This window comes from Chlorocebus sabaeus, chromosome 21 (genome assembly GCF_047675955.1).
Source record: "Chlorocebus sabaeus isolate Y175 chromosome 21, mChlSab1.0.hap1, whole genome shotgun sequence".
NCBI lineage: Eukaryota > Metazoa > Chordata > Mammalia > Primates > Cercopithecidae > Chlorocebus > Chlorocebus sabaeus.
The window spans coordinates 62434424-62460348 of record NC_132924.1 but is presented as its reverse complement, the minus strand read 5'-3'; the positions used below and the strand labels follow the sequence as shown (position 1 = coordinate 62460348).

Here is a 25925-nt window from a genome sequence, read left to right as displayed (position 1 = left end):
CCCAGGTTCACCCCATTCTCCTGCCTCCGCCTCCCGAGCAGCTGGGACTACAGGCGCCCGCCACCATGCCTAGCAAATTTTTTGTATTTTTAGTAGAGACGGGGTTTCACCATGGTAACCAGGATGGTCTCGATCTCCTGACCTCGTGATCTGCCCACCTCGGCCTCCCAGAGTGCTGGGATTACAGACCTGAGCCACTGCGCCCTGCCAAAGAATGTATATTCTGTTGATTTGTGGTAGAGAGTTCTGTAGATGTCTGTTAGGTCCAATTTGTCCAGAGCTGAGTTCAAGTCCTTGATATCCTTGTTACCCTTCTGTCTCATTGATATAATATTGACAGTGGGGTGTTAACGTCTCCCATTATTATTGTGTGGGAGTCTAAGTCTCTTTGTAGCTCTCTAAGGACTTGCTTTATGAATCTGGGTGCTCTTGTATTGGGTGCATACATATTTAGGATAGTTAGCTCTTCTTGTTGAATTGATCCCTTTACCATTATGTAATGGCCTTCTTTGTCTCTTTTGATCTTTATTGGTTTAAAGTCTGTTTTATCAGAGACCGGGATTGCAACCCCTGCTTTTTTTGTTTTTGCTTTCCATTTGCTTGGTAGATCTTCCTCCATCCCTTTATTTTGAGCCTATGTGTGTCTTTAAACATGAGAAGGGTCTCCTGAATACAGCACACCAATAGGTCTTGACTCTTTATCCAATTTGCCAGTCTGTGTCTTTTAATTTGGGCATTTAGCCCATTTACATTTAAGGTTAATATTGTTATGTGTGAATTTGATCTTGCCATTATGATATTAACGGGATATTTTGCCCGTTAATTGATGCAATTTCTTTGTAGTGTCAATGGTGTTTACATTTTGGTATGTTTTTGCAGTGTCTGGTACCGGTTGTTCCTTTCCATGTTTACTGCTTCCTTCAGGAACTCTTGCAAGACAGGCCTGGTGGTGACAAAATCTCTCAGCATTTGCTTGTCTGTAAAGGATTTTATTTCTCTTTCACTTATGAAGCTTAGTTTGGCTGGATAGGAAATTCTGGGTTGAAAATTCTTTTCTTTAAGAATATTGAATCTCGGCCCCCACTCTCTTCTGGCTTGTAGGGTTTCTGCCGAGAGATCCACTGTTAGTCTGATGGGCTTCCCTTTGTCAGTAACCCAACCTTTCTCTCTGGCTGCCCTTAACATTTTTTCCTTCATTTCAAACTTGGTGAATCTGACAATTGTGTGTCTTGGGGTTGCTCTTCTCAAGGAGTATCTTTGTGGTGTTCTCTGTATTTCCTGAATGTGAATGTTGGCCTGTCTTGCTAGGTTGGGGAATTTCTCTTCGATAATATCCTGCGGAGTGTTTTCTCACTTGAGTCCATTCTCGCACTTTCAGGTACCGAACACCAATCAGACGTAGATTTGGTCTTTTCACATAGTCCCATATTTGTTGGAGGCTTTGTTTGTTTCTTTTACTTTTTTTGGTCTAATCTTGTCTTCTCACTTTATTTCATTAATTTGATCTTCGATCACTGATATCCTTTCTTCCACTTGATCGAATCGGCTATTGAAGCTTGTGCATGCATCATGAAGTTCTCGTGTTGTGGTTTTCAACTCCATCAGGTCATTTAAGGTCTTCTCTACACTGTTTATTCTAGTTTGCCATTCATCTAACCTTTTTTCAAGGTTTTTAGGTTCTTTGCGATGGGTTAGAACATTCTCCCTTAGCTCAGTGAAGTTTGTTATTACCGACCTTCCGAAGCCTACTTCTGTCAATTCATCAAACTCATTCTCCGTCCTGTTTTGTGCCCTTGTTGGCGATCAGCTGCAGTCCTTTGGAGGAGAAGAGGCTCTCTGGTGTTTGGAATTTTCAGCTTTTCTGCTCTGGTTTCCCCCACATCTTTGTGTTTTTATCTACCTTTGGTCTCTGATGTTGGTGACCTACAGATGGGGTTTTGGTGTGGATATGCTTTTTGTTGATGTTGATGTTGATGCTAATCCTTTCTGTTTGTTAGTTTTCTTTCTAACAGTTGGGCTTCTTAGCTGCAGGTCTGTTGAAGTTTGCTAGAGGTCCACTCCAGACCCCATTTGCCTGGGAATCACCAGTGGAGGCTGCAGAACAACCAGTATTGCTGCCTGATTCTTCCTTTGGAAGCTTCATCCTAGAGGGGCACCCACCTGTATGAGGTGTCTGTTGGCCCCTACTGGGAGGTGTCTCCCAGTCAGGCTTCACGGGTGTCAGGGACCCACTTAAGGAGGCAGTCTGTCCTTTCTTAGAGCTTGAACGCCATGCTGGGAGAACCACTGCTCTCTTCAGAGCTGTCAGACTAGGACGTTTAGGTCTGCCAAAGCTGTCTGCTGCTTTTTGTTCTGATATGCCCTGCCCAGAGAGGTTGTATCTAGAGAGGCAGTAGGCCTTGCTGAGCTGTGGTGGGCTCCACCCAGTTTGAGCTTCCAGGCCTCTTTGTTTACACTGTGAGCACAAAACCTCCTACTCAAGCCTCAGCAATTGCGGATACCCCTCCACCTGCCAAGCTGCAGCTCATGGCAGGTCAGTCTTAGACTGCTGTGCTAGCAGTGAGCAAGGCTCCACTGGCTTGAGACCCACTGAGCCAGGCACAGGAGGGTATTTCCTGGTCTGCCGGTTGTGAAGACTGGGGGAAAAGTGCAGTATTTAGGCAGGAGTGTACGATTCCTCCAGTACAGACTGTCACGACTTCTCTTGGCTAGGAAAGGGAAATCCCCCAACCCCTTGCACATCCCGGGTGAGGCGACGCCCCACCCTGCTTCGGTTCGGCCTCCGTGCACTGCACCCACTGTCCCACCAGTCTCAATGAGATGAACCAGGTACCTCAGTTGGAAATGCAGAAATCACCCATCTTCTGCGTCAGTCTCGCTGGGAGCTGCCGACCAGAGCTGTTCCTGTTTGGCCATCTTGGAACTTAACTTTTATGCTCATAAAGTCATACGGAGTGGTATAATGGACGTTGGAGACTTAGAGGGAGGGAGGATAGGAGACTCAATGGGAGGGAGGATAGAAGGGCAGTGAGGGATGCAAAATTACCTATTGCGTACAGTATACACTGCTTGGGTGATGGGTACACTAAAATTCACTGGTGAGTGAGAATGTAAATTAGTACAACCTATATGGAAAACAGTATGGAGATTTCTCAAAGAACTGAAAGTAGAAATATCATTTCATCCAGCAATCCCACTACAGGATATCTACCCAAAGGAGAAGAAGTCATTATATCAAAAAGATACCTGCACACGTGTTTATCACAGTATCATTGAGAATTACAAAGACAGGGAATCAACCTGAGTGCCCATCAACCAGTGAATGAAGAAAATTGAGTGTGTGTGTGTGTGTGTGTGTGTATCTAGATATACACACACTGTAGAATACTACTCAGCCATAAGAAAGAATGAGGATATCTTCCTAAGGAAGTAACTCAGGAACGGAAAACCAAGTGCCACATATTGTCACTTATAAGTGGGAGCTAAACTGTGGGTACACAGAGGCATTCTGAGTGGTATAATGGACATTGGAGACTTAGAGGCAGGGAGGATAGGAGGACTGTGAGGGATGAAAAACTACCTATTAGGTACAATGTACATTACTTGGGTGATGGGTACACTAAAATCCCAACCTTGCCAGTACACAATCTGTCCATGTAACAACAACAAAAAAATCACTTTTACCCGTAAAGCTATTGAAATAACAACATTAAAAGAAATAGGCCGGGTTCAGTGGCTTATGCCTGTAATCCCAGCACTTTGGGAGGCCGAGGCGGGCAGATCATGAGGTCAGGAGATTGAGACCATCCTGGCTAACATGGTGAAACCCCGTCTCTACTAAAAATACAAAAATACAAAAAAAATTAGCCAGGCATGGTGGTGGGCGCCTGTAGTCCCAGCTACTCGGGAGGCTGAGGCAGGAGAATGGCGGGAACCCGGGAGGCGGAGCTTGCAGTAAGCTGAGATGGCGCCACTGCACTCCAGCCTGGGCAACAGAGCGAGATTCCGTCTCAAAAGAAAAAAGAAAAAAAAAAGATATGAGCCATTAAGCCATGAAAAGATGAAAAAAAGTTGCAAAGGTTTAAACATAGTCATTGCATTGTTTAAAGTTGTTTAGAAAAAAAGCAAATAATACACACTTGTTTGCATAAAGAAAAAGGTGTCTGTGAGTTCCACCACCCAGAAATGACTATTAACAGTGTCTACCTGTATACGTATTTTTTACAGTGTTATTTAGAGTGAAAAATTGTAGACAACGTAAATGTCTGTCAATAGGAAATTAGTTAAGTAAATTACACTTCACCACTGAAAAGTGTTCACCTTATATTATTCAGTTTAGAGAGTAGGCCAACTAACTATAAAGTAGTTTTCCCCTGCTTCCTTCAAAAAAATATTAAAACTTGAACATGATTAAGACTCTGTAACAACTGCAAATTTTTTACAGAAAATACAGGGAAAAAGAGCATGTTAAGTGTCCATGTAGGTGCCAGTAGAAAAATGCAGACTTCGGAAAAGAAACTCTAGGACAAATGACCCAGTTTCTTTAAAAATAAAATTGCAGATGGGAAACAAGATGGAAGGGGGAGCTTGAAAAGAGATTTGAGACACATCAGGTATTTGTAACGTACAGACCTTATTTGGGTTTCTATTCAAATCAAATTTTAAGAAGTGTATTGCCAATGTATTAATATTTGTTGAAGCTGGGTGATAGCTAAATGGAATTCATTACACCTCTCTACTTTTGTATATGTATGTTTGAAAATTTCTGTAAAAATTTTTTTTTAAAGCAGTTTACAAAACAATGTAATATTTTGTCAGTGTTTAGCTGGAGATAGTAAGTTGCAGGTGTTTTTCTTTTTTTTCTTTAATTTCTTTCTGTTTTTCTATGACTTCCAACAGGTTTTTATTTTTAAATCATAATTAGAATAATTATTATACACTTTCAGTACTGAAACATCTTCAGTGTCCAGCATGAATTTATCTTTACCTTTTTTGTAAGTGTATGTTCTCAAGTTTTTCAAGATTATTTATAATACATTTATATTCTACTTTTAATCCCAAATATATTCAAGAAGACTACTTGAATTGTTAGGAATTCAGAGATAATAATATTGACATTTGTGTATAATTTTGTATTCTTGTTTCAGATTCCCAAATGCTGGAAAATCCTCTTTGCTAAGTTGTGTTTCTCATGCAAAACCTGCAATCGCAGATTACGCATGTAAGTATAATTTGATTGTATATTTTAATGAGTGGAGGTAAACTTTTAAAGACTAATACTTCTCTGAGAATGAATAAAATGACAACTCTGAGGGTATCCTTAGTTGGAAAACTTTTGGCAGATAGAGTGCTGTTGCACAGGCCAAAGTGCAGTTGCATGATCATGGCTCATTGCAGCCCAGGCTAAAGCCATCCCCCTGCCCCAGCCTCCCATGTAGCTGGGACTACAGGTGTGTGCCACCATGCTTAGCTAATTTTGTATGTGTGTGTGTGGTGGGGGGATGGGCAGGGCAGGGACAGGGGTTTCCTTATGTTGCCCAGGCTGGTCTTGAACTCCTGGGCTGAAGTGATCTCCCACCTTGGCCTTCTAAATTGCTGGGATTATAGGCGTGAGCCACCCTCCCCAGCCATATTTTCCATTGATCTTTGAAACCTCTGTACCCCTCAGCAAAGTTTCTTAAACAGGTTAGACACTTTATTGCATTTATTTTTCTGTTGCATAGTAGTTTATTTGGTTTAGTTAGGATTTTATGAACCACTTACCCTTTATCAGGCACTGTAATAAGTACCAGGAAGACTGCGTTGAGTACTTCCATTCATTTAGCAGATACTTATTTTTAGGAGCCATATTAGGTTCTGGGATTACAAAGACTGATAAACAGAAACAGCTCCTATTTTGACTTTTATTGAGTTTGTAGACTAGTGGAGTAAGGCATATATATCACTGATAAATATAAGGGAATATAAAAGGATACTATGAAAGAGTGTAGATGACTGCTTTGGGCTTCCTTAAGGATGTGTGATTTTGGACTGATACATGAGGAATAATTATGAATTAATTAGTAAAATAGAGTGGAGGGTGAAGGATCTTTAATCAGAGGAAATAGATTTGTGTGTCTAGAGAACATGAGGTAAGGGAAAGAATCGAGATGAGCCTGGAGGTGTAAGAGAGCATATCACATAGACCGTTTAGGCTGTATTTGATTTTTGTATCTTAAGAGCAATTGGAAGCATTTAAGCAAGGGATAAAATGCTTAAGTTTGCTCCTCACAGAGATCTCCACCTATAATATAGAAAATGGATTGGCGTGGGACATGAAGGGGTCTGAGAAAACCAGTTAGTAGGCTCTTGTGGTAGCTAGATGAGATATAAAAGAAGCTTTGGTTAAAAGTAATGAGTATGATAAGATCTCTGCCATCATTAAAAGGATAGAGAATGCTATTAACTTGGAAAATAAAATCAAGCCGTTCTAAAATTAGACTGACGAAGTAGAGTGAAGTTTGGGCTAATTGCTATAAATTACAAGGCCAATATTTGTTATAATATGTAGGACTTGAGAAGGAAAAGCTTTTAGTCATAGGAAAGAGGCTAGTGTGGGATTGATGAGGCTTAAGGATAACGATGAGAAGGAACTAGAGGATAACTGAATGAGAAGGAACTAGAAAAATTTCACCCACAGATCCAGTGATAGAAACCTAATATCTGACCCTCCTGAACATCTATCACACACCTTAAAGTGCAATAGAAGAACGTTGAGGTTCAGTAATTACATTAGGCCTATGCAGATTATAAAAATCTGTATTTGTCTTTTTCCAAATACTATTTATTTATTTATTTATTTATTTATTTGTTTGTTTGTTTGTTTGTTTATTTTAGAGACAGGGTCTAGCTCTGTCACCCAGGCAGGAGTACAGTGGCATGATCATCATACCTCACTGCAACTTCGAACTCCTGGGCTCAAGCAGTCCTCCCTCCTCAGCCTCTGGAGTAGCTAGGACTACAGGTGCACTGCCATGTCTGCCTAATTTTAAATTTTTTGTAGAAACAGGGTCTCACTATGCTGCCCAGGCTCATCTTGAACTCCTAGCTTCAAATGATCCTCCTGCCTTGACTTCCCAAAGCATTGAGATTACAGACATGAGCCACAACACTTGGCCCTCCAAGTACATGTTAAATAGCAAAGATAATAATAGTTTCCATTTTAGCAAATTAGAGCAAAATCTGAATTGAAGTATTGTTTATTCCACGCATAATGCCAAGACAGTTTTGAGAGTACCAGCCCTAAAATAAATTCTACTCTTAATTTATTGCTGTGTTTTTTTCTAGTTACAACATTAAAGCCTGAACTTGGAAAGATTATGTACCGTGATTTCAAACAGGTAGGTGTTTTTAAAGTAAAACACTATATTAGAAGTCAGAGTACTTGGTTTTGGTACTTACTTGGATTTTATAGTATTTGCCTGTTTCTGTGGTGTTAGGGGAGAAAAGGTAACAAGATTTTGTTTATAAGTGAAACTGGTCAGATTAATTCTGAGCACTATCATAATAAAATATTTAATTTCTTCTTGCAAAGGTTAGGTTCAGTTTATCCCTACAACATTATGTCTTCTTGGTCTTGGTGCTTCTTATTGCAAGTCTTCCTTTTACTACTATATTGGATTATTTGTCTTCATTTTTTAAAAATGCTCTCTAAAGTTCATGGTAATAATTTTATTCCAACTTTCTTTTTTTGAAAAGAAAAAAGTTTTAATGGAGTTTTGGTCTCAACCAGCTATTAAAATTCATTTTTCCTTCATAAGTAACAACTGTGGATCTTCTGCATAATTAGAATAAAAATTAAAAAAAGGAAAGTAACAATATTTAAAATATAATGTACAATCTGGTAGGTGTGCTCCTTAGCATTTACCCTTGTACATTGAAAAGTTATGCACACACAGAAGTCTCCACATGGATGCTTATAGCAGCGTTATTTATAATTACCAAACCTTGGCCAAGATATCTTTCAGTAGGTGAATGGGTAAATAAACTGTGGTATATATTTAGACAGTGGATTATTATTCAACTCTAAAAAGAACTGGGGTATCAAGCCTCAAAAAGATCTAGGAGAACCTTAAATGCATATTACGAACTGAGAGAAGCCAATCTGAAAAGACTGTATGATTCCAACTATATGACATTCTGGATAAGGCAAAGCTGTGGAGACAGTAAAATCAATGACTGCCAGGGTTAGGGAGGAAGGAGAGATGAATACGCAGAGTACGGAGAACTTTTAGGATATACTATAAAGTATGATACGTATAGTAAAGTATGATACTGTATAATATTACAGCAACAGAATATTGCTGTAATGGTAGACACAGTATACGTTTGTTAAAATCCATAGAATGTACAGCATCAAGAATCAAACAATGTAAAGTATAGACTTTGGGTGCTAACGATGCATCAATATAGGTTCATATAGTTTTATGATGTAATTTAAAGAAACATTTAAAAATTATGTGCCGTTATAATAGTGATATAACATTAAAATATAAAACTTCAGTTATAGAATGTTAAATGTAAGTAAAATTGTATTAAATATAGGATAATATGAATAGAGAGAACAATATTTAAAGGAAAAGAGAACATCGTTTATACCTAATTTTTAAGGGAAATCAGTAGAGGAAATTTCAGGACTTGAGACTTCTGTTATGCATGCTGCTTTGTCAGCTTCCTTTAAAACCCTGAATTCTTTATACTGGGCAGGGGATGTCGAGTACTGCCTCTCATTCTTTATTGCACTTCAGAATTATCTGGGTGGTCTAAGAACAGCAATGATAAGTGATGCTTAGGCCCCAGAGATTTGAAACTAAATCTCTTGGGGGTAGGGCCTGGGCATTTGTAGCTTCTAAGAGTTCCCTACATGATTATAATGCACAGTGAGGTTTGAAAAGCACAAGTGTGGCCGGGCGTGGTGGCTCACACCTGTAATCCCAGCACTTTGGGAGGCTGAGGTGGGTGGATCACGAGGTCAGGAGATCGAGAGCATCCTGGCTAACATGGTGAAACCCCATCTCTACTAAAAATGCAAAAATACAAAAAAAAAAAAAAAAAAATCAGCCGGGTATGGTGGCAAGTGCCTGTAGTCCCAGCTACTCCAGAGGCTAAGGCAGGAGAATGGTGTGAACCCGGGAGGTGGAGCTTGCAGTGAACTGAGATTGAACCACTACACTCCAGCCTGGGCGACAGAATGAGATTCTCTCAAAAAAAAAAAAAAAAAGCAAATGTAGAATGATGGTTAATAATTATTATTCCCTCTAAAAGGAGTCTAGGAAACTGTATTCTTCTGTTAAGTTGGTGCAAAAGTAACTATGGTTTTAGCCATTAAAAGTAATGGCCGGCTGGGCGCGGTGGCTCAAGCCTGTAATCCCAGCACTTTGGGAGGCCGAGACGGGTGGATCACGAGGTCAGGAGATCGAGACCATCCTGGCTAACACGGTGAAACCCCGTCTCTACTAAAAAATACAAAAAACTAGCCGGGTGAGGTGGCGGGCGCCTGTAGTCCCAGCTACTCGGGAGGCTGAGGCAGGAGAATGGCGTGAACCTGGGAGGCGGAGCTTGCAGTGAGCTGAGATCTGGCCACTGCACTCCAGCCTGGGCGACAGAGCGAGACTCCGTCTCAAAAAAAAAAAAAAAAAAGGTAATGGCCAAAGTAGAAGAAAGTAGGAGAGCCACAACTACAACTCAGGTTTGTCGAATACTGTTTCACCTGACTGATCTTACTTGAATACTGGAACAAGATGAGATGATGACTAGGTGACAAGGAAGCATGCTCAGGTGAATGAACTTCTAGATGATAGAGCTCTGCTCCTCATGTAATGCCATGAGATTTGCTTAAGTAGAAACAATAATGACCTACAAAAATGTGAAGCATTAACAAACATGGCACTACAAAGAACAGGTGAGGAGAATCACACCTCTATTAATGTAGTAAAGTCTTAAAAGTAATGCCAAAACCACAGTTACTTTTACACCAACCTAATACTTTGTGAGAATGGTTGATCATCCTGCTAGTATAATATGAACAGAAAAGGAACAATGGTGCCAGATCATTACAAATTGAATTTAAAATACAGAGGTGTACCTGGCAAATGTCTGCTGAATTAATATCTTTGTAAACGTGTATGAATTCAGAGTGTAAAGGTTGAAATTCTGTGAAAAGTTCATGTTGGACAATACCATTTAGGACATTATAAATAAATTTTAAACTAGGGATTAGTGTGGTGGCTCACGCCTGTAATCCCAGCACTTTGGGAGGCTAAGGTGAGAGGATCACTTAAGGATAGGAGTTTGAGAGCAGCCTGTGCGAGATAGCGAGACCCTGTTTCTACAAAAATTTTTTTTGTTAACTGGGCATGGCGGTGCGCACCTGGCATCTTAGCTGCTTAGGAGACTGAAGTGGGAACATGGCTTGAGCCCAGGAGCTCAAGGCTACAGTGAGTTATGGTCACACCATTGCACTCCAGCCTGGGTGACAGCAAGATCCTGTCTCTAAAATAATAATAAATAAATGTTAAACTAATCTGTAAAATTCCTCGATTATTAGATAGATAGTAAATATGGGACTCTAATATCTGATAACAAGATTTTAATTCTTAATACTGTACATTAATTTTGCTTTTAAAGTATCTTGACTTTTCAAAGATTTAGTGGTAATCATAAGTTAGGAACTGTTTATATTTGAAATATCTTGAGAATTTTTGGATGTAATTGAACTTGTGGTTTTCATACATTTTCCTTTTTCATTAACCATGTAACTTTGTATTAGATATCAGTAGCTGATCTTCCGGGTTTAATAGAAGGAGCACATATGAACAAAGGAATGGGCCACAAATTCCTCAAGCATATAGAAAGAACTAGACAACTACTTTTTGTTGTAAGTCATATGCATACTAATGTGGTGATGTTCAAATAAATTGAAAACCAATGAATTTAGTTTTTCTAAGAATTTTTTTATAAATAAGAAAGTCGTAGCATATGTTACTCCACTAAGTCTTTTATAATACGGGAATGGAAGTGACATTGTTTACTATATCATATGTAAGTTTGGCCATACTTGCCAACATGTATTTCCTTAAGATTTCCAACATACTACTGTATTATATAGTATCATAGTATCTCTTTCATTCTTCATTGATGGTGCTAGAGTTATATGTGAGATTGTCTTTATTCATACAAATTGTCTTATCCTAGTTTTTTATTAATGACGAATTTTATCAGAATAATTAAAGTTATCTTAACATCTCTGTTTCCGTTACTTATTTTGAATTACTAAATAACAAGTAGAGTACAGAGAAATTGTTTTTAGCTTGAGAGAGTAAAACATTTTAAAACATAGAAATGTATAGCTATTATGTTAAAGGCTGTCTCTTCTCTTTTTAGGTTGATATTTCTGGATTTCAGCTTTCTTCTCACACTCAATACAGAACTGCTTTTGAAACCATAATACTGCTTACAAAAGTAGGTTTTCTGTTTTACTGTGTTCTGTATTTGGTCTAATATGTAGGAATATAAGACTATATGAAATAACATAATTGCAGTCTATGCATACTCTGCCTTTAAAGCTTTGATGTCAGTTAAAGAATTACTTAAACTTGTTGTCTCCAGTTCCTCTACATTCATTTACTCCTCAAACTACTGCAATGGATAAAATACTCCTGGGCTTCCAAATCCCTATTACATACTTTCCCAGACTTTTATCTTGCTTCAGCTTTGGCACGTTGTCTAATTCTTCTTGTTTCTCATTCTTAGTTTTGTGACCTGTAATCTTCTGGTTCTGTTTCTACTCTTAACAGTATTTCTCAGTCTACTTTTTAGGCTCTTTTTTTTCCTCATCCTTTAAGTAACATTATTCAAAGTTCTGTCCTAACCTTATTTTGCAATCTTACCCACTCTCATTTGCTTTAGTTACGATTAATAATACTGATAACTGCCAGATCTGTAGCTGATACCTAGATCTTTTCTTTGTTCTTTTTTTTATTTGAGACAGTCTTGCTTTGTCTGCCAGGCTGGAGTGCAGTGGTATGATCTCAGCTCTCTCTGTCTTCTGGGCTCAAGTGATTCTCCTGCCTCAGCCTCCCAAGTAGCTGGGATTACAAGCGTTTGCCACCACGCCTGGCTAATTTTTGTATTTTTAGTAGAGACGGGGTTTCACAGTGTTGGCCAGGCTTGTCTTGAACTCCAGACCTCAGGTAATCCACTTGCCCCAGCCTCCCAAAGTGCTGGGATTACAGGTGTGGGCCGCCGCACCCGGCTTTTGTTGTTCTTTATACCAGATGCACATTGGACGTCGTCTTTGTTTGGATGTCCCATTAGTCACTTAAACTTAATATGGATAAAAGTAAACTTTTAAAAAACTTTTCAGCCATCCCCATAACTTAGTGAATGTATGAGCTGTGTGATACACTGATTCTTCTCACCACGTACACAAGTGCTGTCAGTTTTTAATCCTAAATCTCTCTGAAATCCATCCTCTTGTCTTCATCTACACTGTTTTAATCATCAGTCCTTCTTACTGGAATATTGAATCTGGTCGTGTCCAGTCTCCCTGTGTCCTGCCTTGCTTCTCTCCAGTCCATTTTTTATATGGCAGCTAGAGTGATCTTTGTAAAAGCACCAAGCTGATGCTGATATTCCCTGCCTAAAACACTTTGATGGACCCCAATAGCTGTTAGGTTAAAGTCTAACCTGAGCATGATTTATGAAGTCTGCAAATTTGGGCCCCTGCCTAGCAGTCCTCTGTAACCCTGTCCCCAAGATGCTGTATTTCAGCCATGTGATTTCTCTCTAAGACAACATGATGTTGCTTACCTCCAGGACTTTATAGATCCTATTTGGTTTGCAACTTCTTGTCTATAATGATTAATACTGCTGTGAACATTTGTGTATAGGTTTTTGTATAGACGTGTTTTCATTTCTCTTGGATATATACTTAGGAGTGTAATTGCTGGATCAGATGGTAATTATTTGTTTAACATTTTGAGGAACTGCCAAACTATTCAGAATTGGTAGCACCATTGTGCCATTTTACGGTCCCACCATCAATGTATGAGAGTTCCAATTTTTCCACATAAATGTCAACACTTGTTATTGTCTGTCGTTTTTACTTTAGTCATCCTAGTGGGAGTGCAGTGGTATTTTGTTATAGTTCTTATTTGCATTTCTCTTAAGATTACTGATGCTAAGAATCTTTTTATGTGCTTATTAGCCATTTTTGTGTCTTTGGAGAAAAGTCTGTTCAGATTCTGTGTGCATTACTATTTGTATTATTTGTCTTTTAATTGTTGAGTTGTAAGCATGTTTTATATTTATGGAGATAAGTCCCTTCTTTTTTTTTTTTTTTTTTTTGGGATGTCGCCTGGGCTGGAGTGCAGTGGCACGATCTTGGCTCAGTGCAACCTCTGCCTCCTGAGTTCAAGTGATTCTGCAGCCTCAGCCTCCTGAGTACAAGCACGTGCCACCACACCTGTCTAATTTTTTATTTTTAATAGAAACAGGGTTTCACCGTGTTGGCCAGGGTGGTCTTGAACTCCGGACCTCAGGTGATCCGCCACCTCGGCTTCCTAAAGTGCTGGGATTGCAGATGTGAGCCACCATGCCTGGCTGGAAATAAGATACATAATTTGAAAATATTTTCTCCCCTTCTGTGACTTGTCTTTTCACTTTTTCAGTGTATTTTTTGTGTCTTCTTTGTGGCAAAAAACATTTATTTATTTAATTTTCCAGTTTTGTTAAAGTGTAATTGACATAAATTGTGTGTACTTAAAGTGTACAATTGATATTTGGATATATGTGTACATTGTGAAATGATTAAATCAAGCTAATTAACACGATTCGTCATCTTACATTTTTTGTGTGTGCTGAGAACATTTAAAATCTGTTTTAGCAATTTTCAAATATATAATACATTAACTATAGTCATCATACTGTACAATAGCTATCCAGAGCTTATTCATCCTATTTAACTGAATCTTTGTTCCATTTGACCAACACCCCTCCATCCTTCCTCCCCCAAACACGTTGGCAACCACCATTTTCTCTGCTACTATGAATTCAACCTTTTAAGATTCCACGTATAAGTGGGATTATGCAGTTTATTTGTTTTTCTGTGCTTGGCTTATTTCACTTAGCATAGTGTTCTCCAGATTCATCCATGTTGTTGTAAATGACAAGTTTCTTTTTTTAAGGCTGAAGAGTATTCAGTTGTGTGTGTGTATATCACATTTTCATTGTTCATCCATTGATGGACACTGAGGTTGATTCCGTGTCTTGGCTATTATGAATAATGCTTCAGTAAAAATGGGAGTGCAGAGATCTGTTTGACGTACTGATTTTATTTCCTTTGGATATATATCCCGAAGTGGGATTGCTGGATCATTTGGTAGTTCTATTTTTAATTTTTTGAGAAATCTTTATACTGCTTTTTATAATGGCTGTACTAATTTACATTCCCACCCAACAGTGTTCAAGCGTTCTTCTTTCTCCATATCCTTGATAACACTTGTTTTCTTTTGTCTTTTTGATAATAGCCATCCTTCCAAATGTGAGGAGCTATCTCATTGTGGTTTTCCTTTTCATTCCCTAATGATCCGTGATGTTGAACATTTTTTCATACATATATTCACATATTGGTCATTTTTATGTTGTTGAGAAATGTCAATTCAGGTTCATTATCCATTTTTAAATCAGGTTTATATTACCCAAAGTGATCTACGGATTCAGCACAATCTGTATCAAAATTCGAATGGCATTTTTCACAGAAATAGAAAACAAATCTTAAAATTTGTATGGAACCACAAAAGACCCTGAATAGCCAAAGCAATCTTGAGCAAAAAGAACAAAGCTGGAAGCTTCACATTACCTAATTTCAAAACCTACTACAAAGCTATAGTAATCAAAACAGTGTGGTACTGGCATAACAATAGACACATAAACCTATGGAACAGAATCCAGAGCTCAGAATTAAATCCATGCATTTACAGTTAATTTTCAACAAAGGAACCTAGAACACACAGTAAGAAAAGGGCAGTTTTCTTCTTCAATAAGTGGTATTGAGAAAACTGAATTTCCACATGCAGAAAAATGAAATTAGACCCTTATTTCACACCATGTGAAAAATCAGTTCAAAGTTGATTAAAGACATAAACTCAAAGCCTGAAACCATAATAAAACCACTAGAAGAAAACAGAGAAGGTCCATGACATTTGTCTGAGCAATTAATTTTTTTTTTTTTTTTTTTTGAGACGGAGTAAAAGCACAGGCAACAAGAAGAAAAATAGACAAGTAGGATTGCATCAAACTAAAAAGCTTCTGCACAGCAAAAGGAATAATCAGCAAAGTGAAGAGGCAACCAAGGGAATGGGAGAAAATACCTGTAAATCATATAACTGATAAGTGGTTGACATCCAAAACATAAGGAAGCAAAACAACTCTCAATAGCAAGAAAACAACCCAAAATTTTTAATTTTGATGAAATTCCATTTGTTTCATTCTTTTCTTTCCTTTTTTTAAATTAAACTAAAGTTTTTTGTAGAGATGGGGTCTTACTAAGTTGTCAAGGCTTGTCTTGAACTCCTGGGCCCAGGTGATGCTCCTACCTCAGCCTCCTAAAGTGCTGAGATTACAGGCATGAGCCACCATGCCAAGCCTTATATATTTATTTATTTTTATTACAAACAGGGCCTCATTCTGTCATGTAGGCTAGAGTGCAGGCATGATCCCAGCTCATTGCAGCCTCAGACTCCTGGTTGGTAGCCTTAAGCAGGCTTCCGCCTTTTATCTACTCTTTTACTTGTGCTTTTCATGTTATATCTAAGAAACAGTTGTTTAATCCAAGGCGACAGATTTATTCCTAAGTACATTTACGTTTTCCAAGAATACTACAGGTATAACATTCAGTGATCATTACTGACTTCTGAATTTTATCTGTGTGCAGTCCAGATACCCATATTTGACTCCAGACGCAAAATTACAACTGTCACTAGGATATCATTTAAGCTAAAACATACTAACACTTGATCTAACCACAATCATTTTTTGAAATTCTTCCTTTTGTTTTCTGTTGTTGGGATTTATTGCATTTCAGTGACGTGAATGGGCTTTAGATCACCTAGGTCATTAATTACCAAATAAGTAATTTATACAGAAACCAATACTAAAATTATTGGGTTTTCTCTTTTGACTTAAAGGAGTTGGAATTGTACAAAGAGGAACTTCAGACAAAACCTGCACTTCTGGCAGTTAATAAAATGGACTTGCCAGATGCCCAAAGTAAGTTCCATGAATTGATGAACCAACTCCAGAATCCTAAAGGTAAGCCTATTTATTCATTTAATTCTAATTTAAAGAATAATTACAATGTACAGAGAATGCTATTATAATCAGTGGAAAAGAAAACTGACAGTTTCTGCTCTTAAAAGTCACGTTTGAAGAAAGAATGTACAAAACATATAAATAACATTGTAACATAATAATTATCAAATTCTAGAATGTTTGATATGGACAGTAAATTAAAGGAGACAAAAGAAAGATTAATTTGAACTAAAAAGGTCAGGCTTCATGAAGAATAAAACTTAAATTGGGCCCATAAAGCATATGTGGGATTTGAATAAAAGGAGGAAAAAGTCGGCATCTACCCTGTGAAGTCTTTCATTTTCATTAACATACTTCACAAGCTCTTCATTCCCCTAGTACTGTACATCATAAAATTAAAAACAGAACTAAGAAGTTCTAAAGAAGTATGTTACTTGGCAAAACTAACTCTATAGATAGTTTCTGAAGAGGATGAGTCTTCTGAAAAGAACTGCATTTTTCCTGTGTATGTGTAACACAGAAAAATAGAAGCTGTGACTCCAAAATGATTTATTTGTCTGGAATTTACTTCTTGGACTATATGTAAAGTAACTTAAAGGGACTCTCCACAGTTTTGAATATTGACATTTTCAGAACACCTTGTATCCTATGGCAATGATGATTTCATTCAGAGTCTAGTAAAGAACCTCATGCACAAATGAGGAAAAGCAGGGTGTATGGTATGTGGCTAACATGTTTTTCAGTAATATGTCTCTTTTTATTCTTGGTAACAATTGTGGGAAAATAGATTATAGTGTGCTAAGACTGTCAAAGAGCACCAGAAGGTCCTTTCCTCTCAAAAATCTTTCCCCTGTGTAATTTACATGTTGGAGCTGTCCTTGAGTTAATAAATTATTCATGGGATATAAATATTCCCTAATAGTAAATAGTCTTCATTCCTAATGACATTTGCTTTATAAGGTCATTAGTTCTGTTTGCTAGTTGATCTTGCAGAGAAGGGAATTTTCAGAGGAAGTACCAAAAGTGGGGGTGACTCAGGAGTCCATAGCTGTTCTGACCTATTGTGAAATAAAATATAGGCTCTTTAAGTGATAATCCTGAGTTAGCCTCTCTGGACTTTCTTGGGGACCTTTGAATCTCAGAAAGCAAGCTCCATGTTGTCTTTTCCACCAATCTGTTTCAGTTCAGCCTTTCTAGTTCATATCAGTTAATCTATCCAATCAGTATGCCATCTCCCCAGCCAATCAGTATTCCATGGTGACAGGGAAAAGATAAAAGTAATATAACAGTTGTTAGCCCATGCGGGGTGATAGATTGGACTCATCTGAAATTATCTTCCCTTGAATTCTCTATAATACCTCTTCAGTTTTTGTATGGATCCTAGCATCATTGATGATAAACCTATACTTTCGGGAAGTTAAAGGTCTCCAGTGTCCTAAGGCCAAGTAGAATGTCTCAAATTATAAATGATGTTACTATTTTTACAGAAAGTGTCTTTCAGAGAATCAGTGCTGCCTTGCCTTATTTAACCCCCTACACAAAATTTATTACTTCCTTAAGTAAGTCGTTTTTGTGATTCATCTTCTATTCATACTTAGTTTGGTCTAAAATATATTCATCTAACAAGTATATTTTGTGCCAAGAACCTTACCATAATCAATAGTAAAATCCAAAGCTCTGAGAACTTTAATTAGAGAGAAAAGGGGGGAAAAGGCATGAAAAATGCTGTTTTTGGTTCCCTGCTTCACAAATCAAACCAAAATTTTAACTAACTTTCAAAAACAATGAAAATCTGCTTAGTTTGTGTTCTTTCTTTTAGATTTTCTGCATTTATTTGGAAAAAACATGACTCCAGAGAGGACTGTAGAGTTCCAGCATATCATCCCCATATCTGCAGTTACTGGAGAAGGAATCGAAGAATTAAAGAACTGTATAAGAAAGTCACTGGATGAACAGGCCAACCAGCAAAATGATGCACATCATAAGAAACAATTGGTTAATTTGTGGATTTCTGATACAGTGTCTTCTAGTGAGCCACCATCAAAGCATGCTGTTACTACTTCCAAAATGGATATAATTTAAATATATTAAAAATGGTATTAATGGAATAGTATTTAATGCTTAAAAACAAGGAAATCCTTTCGTCTGTGATAACCTGGAGGACACATTAAGTAAAATAAGCAAGGCTTAGAAAGACAAATACTACATAATCTCACTTACATGTGGAATCTTAAAAAGTTGAACTCATAGAAGGAGAGAACAGAATTTGGTTATCAAGGGCTGGTGGGGCAGTGGAGGATTGAGGAGATGGTCAAAATATGCAAAATTTCGGTTTTAGACAAGGAAACTGAGTTCAAGAGATCTATTGTACAGCTTGGTGACTGTAACAACAATGAATTTTGAAAGTTATTGAGTACATTTTAAGTGGTTTTTCCAAAAGGCACGTAAGGTAATGCACATTAATTGGCTGTATTGAGCCATTCCACAATGTATAGATATTTCAAACATGTTACACATGATAAATCCATAGTTTTTCTGTCATTTTTTAAAATTATATTTAAATTTTTTATTTTGAAAGCTTTTTCACAGATCTTTTTTTTAGTATTATTACCTTCTGATACCTGTGTCATTGTTCAAGAACCATACCTTTTAAAGTTATCATTTTGTAATTAAGTACCTCAACAGTAAAAAGTAACTAGTGGCCAGGCATGGTGGCTCACGCCTGTAAACCCAGCACTTTCGGAGGCCGAGGAGGGCAGATCACTTGAGGTCAGGAGTTCAAGACCAGCTTGGCCAACATGGCTAAACCCTGTCTCTACTAAAAATATGAAAAACTACCCAGGCGTAGTGGCACATGCCTGTTGTAGTCCCAGCTACTCTAGAGGCTGAGGCGAGAGAATCGATTGAACGCAGGAGGTGGAGGATACAGTGAGCCCGAAATTGTGCCACTACTCCAGCCTGGGTGACAGAGCTAGACTCCATCTCATAAAAAAAAGAGCTAAAAAATTACATTTTACAAGTTTATGGCCAGCCCACCTATAATAACATTCTCTGATATTCCTTTACTTAGGATGTCCCTATTGAGATCATTTTTTAAATTTATGTAGAAGGATTCTGTAGATTATTATTAGAATGAACAATTCAGTTTTGTTTGTTTTTGAGCCTGTCTTGTACCTGGTTGCACTAAATATATAATAGTTATCTTTTGTGGAGACCATAAAACCCTAAATTTGAACACGTGTTCAATGATGATAAAGATATAACAGAAACTAACAGATAGGTGTTTGTGATTTGAGCTTTTGGAAAATTTTCTTTTCTTGAGTACAGTATTTTTTCCTGAATTGGAGGAAGCCGATCTATATGTTTTGTTTTTCTTTTGTCCTAGTCTGTTTCACTCTTTTGTCCTAATCTATTTAATTTCCCGCTTTGTTATTTTAGTAAGGAGAGAATAAATAGAAAGTGCAGGCCAACCATGGTAGTTTGGGCCAGACATAGTGATACATGCCTGTAATCCTAGCACTTTGGGAGGCCAAGGTGGAAGTATTGCTTGAGCCCAGGAGTTCATGCCTGAGCAACGTAGCGAGACCCTGGCTTTCTATAAAACAGAATGCAAACTTTAGTATTACCGACAATCAATATAAGAGATTGCAATTTCTGAATTTCTACCTGTTTCACAAATACAAATTGGACATTTTCCTTTTAAATGAGTTTTATTATAAAATGTACATATTGATTGTAGAAACAAAAAATTCAAACAGTACAAAACCATGTAAGTAAATGATAAAAGCTCCCTTCTTTGTGCATTAGGCCCCTCAGTGGGAAAATGATTGTTAATAGTTTACGTTCTTGCAGAAATTTTTTATGCATAAATTTGTACCCAAATAAATTAATTATATAAATGTTTTCTAACTTAATTTTTTTTTACAAAATAGTAACAAGTTAATGAGCTTTAAAAAAATTGTACTTCAGGCCAGGCATGGTGGGTTCATACCTGTAATCCCAGCACTTTGGGAGGCTGAGGAAGGAAGACCACTTGAGGTCAAGAGTTCAAGACCAGCCTGGCCAACATGGCAAAAACCCATCTCTACTAAAATACAAAAATCAGCCTGGCATGGTAGTACATGCCTGTAATCCCAGCTACTCGGGAAACAGGCAGGAGAATCACTTGAACCCAAGAGGCGGAGGTTGCAGTGAGCTGAGATCGCGCCATTGCACTCCAGCCTGGAGGACAAGAGGGAGACTTCTGAAAACAAACAAACAAACAAGAAAATACTTCAAAAATTATTCTTCAATGCTGTTTTTAAATTAGAAATTATTTTGGAATTTAATGTTGCATACAGCCTGAGATAGGGCTATTCATCCTCTTGTAAAGTATTAAAGAAAAATAATGCATTGTTCTCAGCTTAAATTTATTTCTGATTTGACAACATGAGTGACATTTTCCCAGTATTATTTCACTTATATTTGTTTTATTTTCTGTTCCTGACTCCTACCTCCCATTCCAGTCCCCAAACTGGCTTTTTTATTTCTTTTTTCTTCATTGCTCACGTACTTATTGAGTGTCTCTCCTATACCAGGCACTGTCCAAGGTGCTGTATGTAACATGTTGACGAGAACAGACAGGACCTACTGCCCTTGTATATCTTGCATTTGATAACAGAAACTGCAGGGGATTGGAATAGCCTCTTTCCTTAACAAGAAAAGAATAAGAGTGAGGAAAAACGTTTGGAATTTGTAGTGATCACAGTGACCAAGTTTTGTATTGGGTATGTTTTACATTTGTAACTTCAGTGCTATTTTTTTTTAAGCTCCATTATTTTCTAAATGTAAACAAGTAGCAATATAAGGATAGTTTCATCAGGTGAATGTGTGGCAAAGGGTAGTAGATGTGTGTTCAGGATTATTTGCCCTGTCAGTAGTGCCCAGGGTGCCACTCCATGACTAACTGAAACATTTTATTATGTGACTCACTAAGATGTTCAATTCATTAGTATTTTCTGGTTACTGAAAGTGTACTCTATGTATCTTTTTTTGACCTTTGATTTTTATTCTGATGGAGAAAATCAGATTCCTTTTTTATATTATAAAAAATAATTTTGAAACATAAGGACTTATTTTGAAGTAAGTCTTTTAACATTATCTCAGATGCATTTTATTTTGTCCTTAAGTAAGACTTTTCATTTTTACGTTTCAAGATGCAATTTTCAAAATACGTACTTTTTTGAAACACTTATTACTGAATAACCAGAGTATTAAATTCAATGTATAGCAAATTTTTACAAAGTCCCAGTAGTTCTTGCAGAGCTTTCTATAATATCAGATTTATTTACTATCATGAAATAGAAGTTTATACATTATTAAGTATATTGTACTATGAAGTTGGACCTGTGCACTGAAAAATTCCAAAATACCTATTATATTGTGCTTTTTGTGATATATATTCATATTATTTATTATAGCAAGATGAACTTTTTTTAAAATGGTAAACATGTATTAGTTACATAATCAGGAAAAAAGTCATCTTTTATAATGAGAAAAATTAGGTCAAGGATATTTCAAGTTGTGTCCAATTAGTTTTCTTGTAAAGTTATGTGTTTTCTTTTATCTCAGTGCTTATTTGCTCTGCAAGGATGGAGGTTAGAGATTCCTTTCAGTAGTGAAAGCTACAGACTTTTCTTGCCGAAAAAGGTACATAAACACATAAAATATTTTCCAAGCAGTTTCACAGTGTTTGCAAAGTTCAGATTGAAAACCCAGTTTTACAAATCCAATCTAGAAATTTGCAGTGTCATTAAGGTATATTAAAAATAATTTTTCAAAGCAGTAGCATACGTGCACTTTAAAATTGTAGCTTAATAAAAATTAGCAATAATATAACTTGTGTAGACCTACACAAAAGATATCTTATTGCAAAAATATGGCAACATTTTGTTTAAAGACCAAATAGTGAATCGAATTTAATGCATGTCTTTAAATCCTTAACAGTATCTCAAATTTGGTTTAAATCTGTCTCTCCTTACAGAATAGAAAGTGAAACAAATCCAGAAATCTTGTTTGAGTACATGCTCTGTGCTAGTAATCATATCTAAAGTGGTAATGTTACCATATGCTGAGTACTGTGCCGAGTAAATCACATATTTTAACTTATTTAAACACTGCCCTGTATTGCCTGCTAGCCATGTAATGTTTTTTAAGTTTGGTGGTGAATACATGAGTTGTTTTTTAAAGTCTTTTGGGAGCCTAAAAAATTTGAATTTTATTTTATTTAATTAATTAATTAATTTTTTTTTTTTTTTTTGGAGATGGAATCTCGTTCTGTTGCCAGGCTGGAGTGCAGTGACATTATCTTGGCTCACTGCAGCCTCCCACTCACTGGTTCAAGCAATTCTCCTGCCTCAGCCTCCCAAGTAGCTGGGATTACAGGCATGCACCACCACGCCCAGCTCATTTTTGTATTTTTAGTAGAGACGGGGTTTCACCATGTTGGCCAGGATGGGAAAATTTAAAGACATTTATTTAAAAAAAGTCTATGCCTTATAAAGTTTATAACTCAAGGATTAATGAAATAAACAGTGGACAAAAAGTGTTGGCAGACAACGTGTATAATTTTAATTGCAAAGTTAAACAGTGAAAAATAAACGTATTTTTTTCTTAAAGAGATTTGATATCTGTTTTATTTGTTTAGTTTTATTTTTTATTCTTTTTAAAGACAGGTTCTCTCTCTGGAGTGTGGTGGCATGATTGTAGCTCTCTGCAGCCTCAATCTCCTGGGCTCAAGTTATCCTCCTGCTTCATCCTCCCAAGTAGCTGGGACTACAGGTGTGTGCCACCATTCCTGGCTAATTTTTAAAAATTATTTTGTAGAGACAGGGTCTTACAATATTTCCCAGAGTGGTCTTGAACTCCCTGCCTCATGGAATCATCCCACTTCAGCCTCTGAAAGTGCTAGGATTATAGGCATGAGCCATTTATGCCCAGCCAGTTTTCTTTTTTCTAATTGAAGCTTGGCAAGTAGAGGGAGAGGTACTAGGGAAATAGCTTTAGTTTTGAGTAGGTGTCAGTAGCTAACTGAAGAAAAAGCAAAATGAAATAGGTAGTAGAAATGAGAAAGGGAGAGAGGGAAGAAGAAAAAAATATGGATGTTGGAAAGTTGTTGTATGTCTCTCTGGATAGGTCAGAAGTATCAGGTGTGGTTATTGCCTCAGTTGGCTTTTGTAAGCATTAAAAGGCAGGGGCGATTTCAACTACCATTCCTGACCATCATCAACCACAAATTTTAGGCAATTTGTTAGAATTGTTTAAAAATGTTGTTAATAGTTGTTGGGTACCTGGAAGACTTCAGAGAAAGTAATCACTTTTGTATATATTATTAATTGTATATAATAGAAATTAAATTCTTTGGAATGTACAGATAAGATACCAAGCTATGTGAAGCATAACTGTTACCCAAGTCATGTCCCTTTGAAATACTTGGAATTTGAAGAACAGGACATGCAGCTTATGTTATAACTAATTTGTGAGCAATATATGGCAAGATAGTCTTTTCCTATTTTCTAAATTCTGAGTGCGTTTAAAGTTGAAAGCAAAAGACAAAAGCTTCCTTTGTTCATGGCCCATATTCCAGTATATTTTTCTGAAACTGCCAATATCTTCTGATTAGTACTTTCATTTTTTTATTTGGTTACCAAACACTATTGTTGGTATTATTTCTATATAAAAGGTTTTAAGAAAACTGTAGTATAATTTTCTTAAGAAAAAAGACATGATTATAAGCTAAAATATGCCTTCAGTTTTGTGTGCTACAAATTGAGGGAGATTGAGAATATTTTAAATCAAGGGCATACATTGAGTAAAAGCTTATGACTTTGGATGGATTTGAAACATGATTAAATGACACAGTACATAAAAGTCCTGAGTCAAGTGAATTCTAATGGGGGAAATAAAGACTATATAAAAATTGAACCTCTGTTTTGAAAACGGATCTTTCCAGGAAGTGGTAGTGGGGTCAAGAGAAATTGTTAGAACAATAAAATGAGCACACATGACCTTCCTTTCCTATAAAAATATGAACCAGAAAACTCCCTCATGATTTCCTCATGTTACTTAGAATAGTGTGTATTTCAGAACTTTTCCATTTAATATTTTTGGATCACAGTTGTCTTTAAGTAACTGAAATTGAGGATGGGGGGAAGGGATGCTTAAAACCTTAGATAGTACCAAACCCTATATATATTATGTTTTTTTCTATCTATATACAGCTATGATAAAGTTCATAAATTAGGCACAGTAAGAGATTAATAATGTTAAATTGGACCAATTATAACAATATATTGTAATAAAAGCTATGTTAAATATGGTCTCCCTCTCAAAATATCTTTACTGATTATATGAGATGATAAAATGCCTACATGATAAGATCATGTGAGGTGAATGACATAGGCATTGTAATGTACCTGGCATTAGGCTACTGCTGACCTTCTGCCAATACCTCAGGAGAATATTTTGCTTGGAGTGATCCTGGATCATCGAGCCATGATGTCAGGATCAGATGATATCTATCCATGGTGAATGGGAGAGTAGCATATACAGTGTGGATACACTGGACGAAGAGATGATTCACCTCCTGGCAGGATGGAATGAGATTTCCTCATGTTATTTAGAATAGTGTGTATTTCTGAACTTTTCCATTTAATATTTTTGGGCCACAGTTGACTGTAAGTAACAAACTGAGGATGGGGGAGAAGGAAGGACTACAGTAAATACAAGTTTATAATACCTCATCAAAAACTCAACAAAAAATTTCTATTTGAAACTGAAAAAAATTAGTGGTGATGGTAGGAGCAGGTGGTAGGCATAGTAAGAGACAAAGATTTAAAGCACCTTAAGGCAGTTATGGGCAAAAGCCTTTATTCTATTAATTGGCCAATTCTTCTGTAAATCCTCTTCACTCTCTTCTTCCTTCTCCCTCTTCACTAAGTAGCTTTATTCAAGAATCTTAGAAGCAGATGTGCTATCAAATTTGATGGTGCACTACAAATTTCTAACAGTTTGTAAAGTGACATCTCACTGTTTAATTTACTCAGAACCTTCTTCCCTTTATTACTTTGCTAGGGCTGCTGTAACAAAGTACAGCACACTAGGTGGCTTAAACAATGAAATTTATTATCTCACATTTCTTGAGCCTGGAAGTCCAAGCTTAAGGTGTTGGCAGAGCTGGTTGCATCTGAAGGCCATGAGAGAGAATCTGGTTCATGCCTCTAGCCTAGCTTCTGGTGATTTGGGGCCAGTTTTTGGCATTTCTTGTCTTGTAGAAGCATCATCCCAATCTCTGCCTTCATCTATACATGGCGTTCTCTTTGTGTGTGTGGTTGTCACCAAATTTACCCTTTTTATAAGGACATCAGTCAGATTACGGCCCACCCTAATGACATCATTTTAACTTGATTACCTCTATAAAGACATTATCTCCAAATAAGGTTGGATTCTGAGGCAATGTTGATTAGGACTTCAACATACAATTTTTGAGGGATACATAAAACTTAACACTTCCCTATTTGATGTGGTTTGAATGCTCC

At 37.0% G+C, this 25925-nt stretch overlaps 1 protein-coding gene across 2 annotated transcripts in view; it reads left to right on the top strand.

The window, feature by feature from the left end:
- The window catches only part of GTPBP10 (GTP binding protein 10), a 42454-nt gene extending 17748 nt beyond the window's left edge, over nt 1-24706 (top strand). The window contains exons 5-10 of one of the 2 annotated variants that reach the window (XM_007982234.3): nt 5148-5221; nt 7327-7379; nt 10808-10915; nt 11422-11499; nt 16227-16350; nt 18170-24706. In XM_007982234.3, coding sequence (XP_007980425.1) covers nt 5148-5221; nt 7327-7379; nt 10808-10915; nt 11422-11499; nt 16227-16350; nt 18170-18432 — 700 coding nt within the window. In that variant the 3' untranslated portion in view covers nt 18433-24706. The remainder of the gene's footprint in view (nt 1-5147; nt 5222-7326; nt 7380-10807; nt 10916-11421; nt 11500-16226; nt 16351-18169) is intronic. The other variant, XM_007982235.3, reaches the window with a different exon arrangement.
- The last annotated feature ends 1219 nt before the right edge of the window (nt 24707-25925 follow it).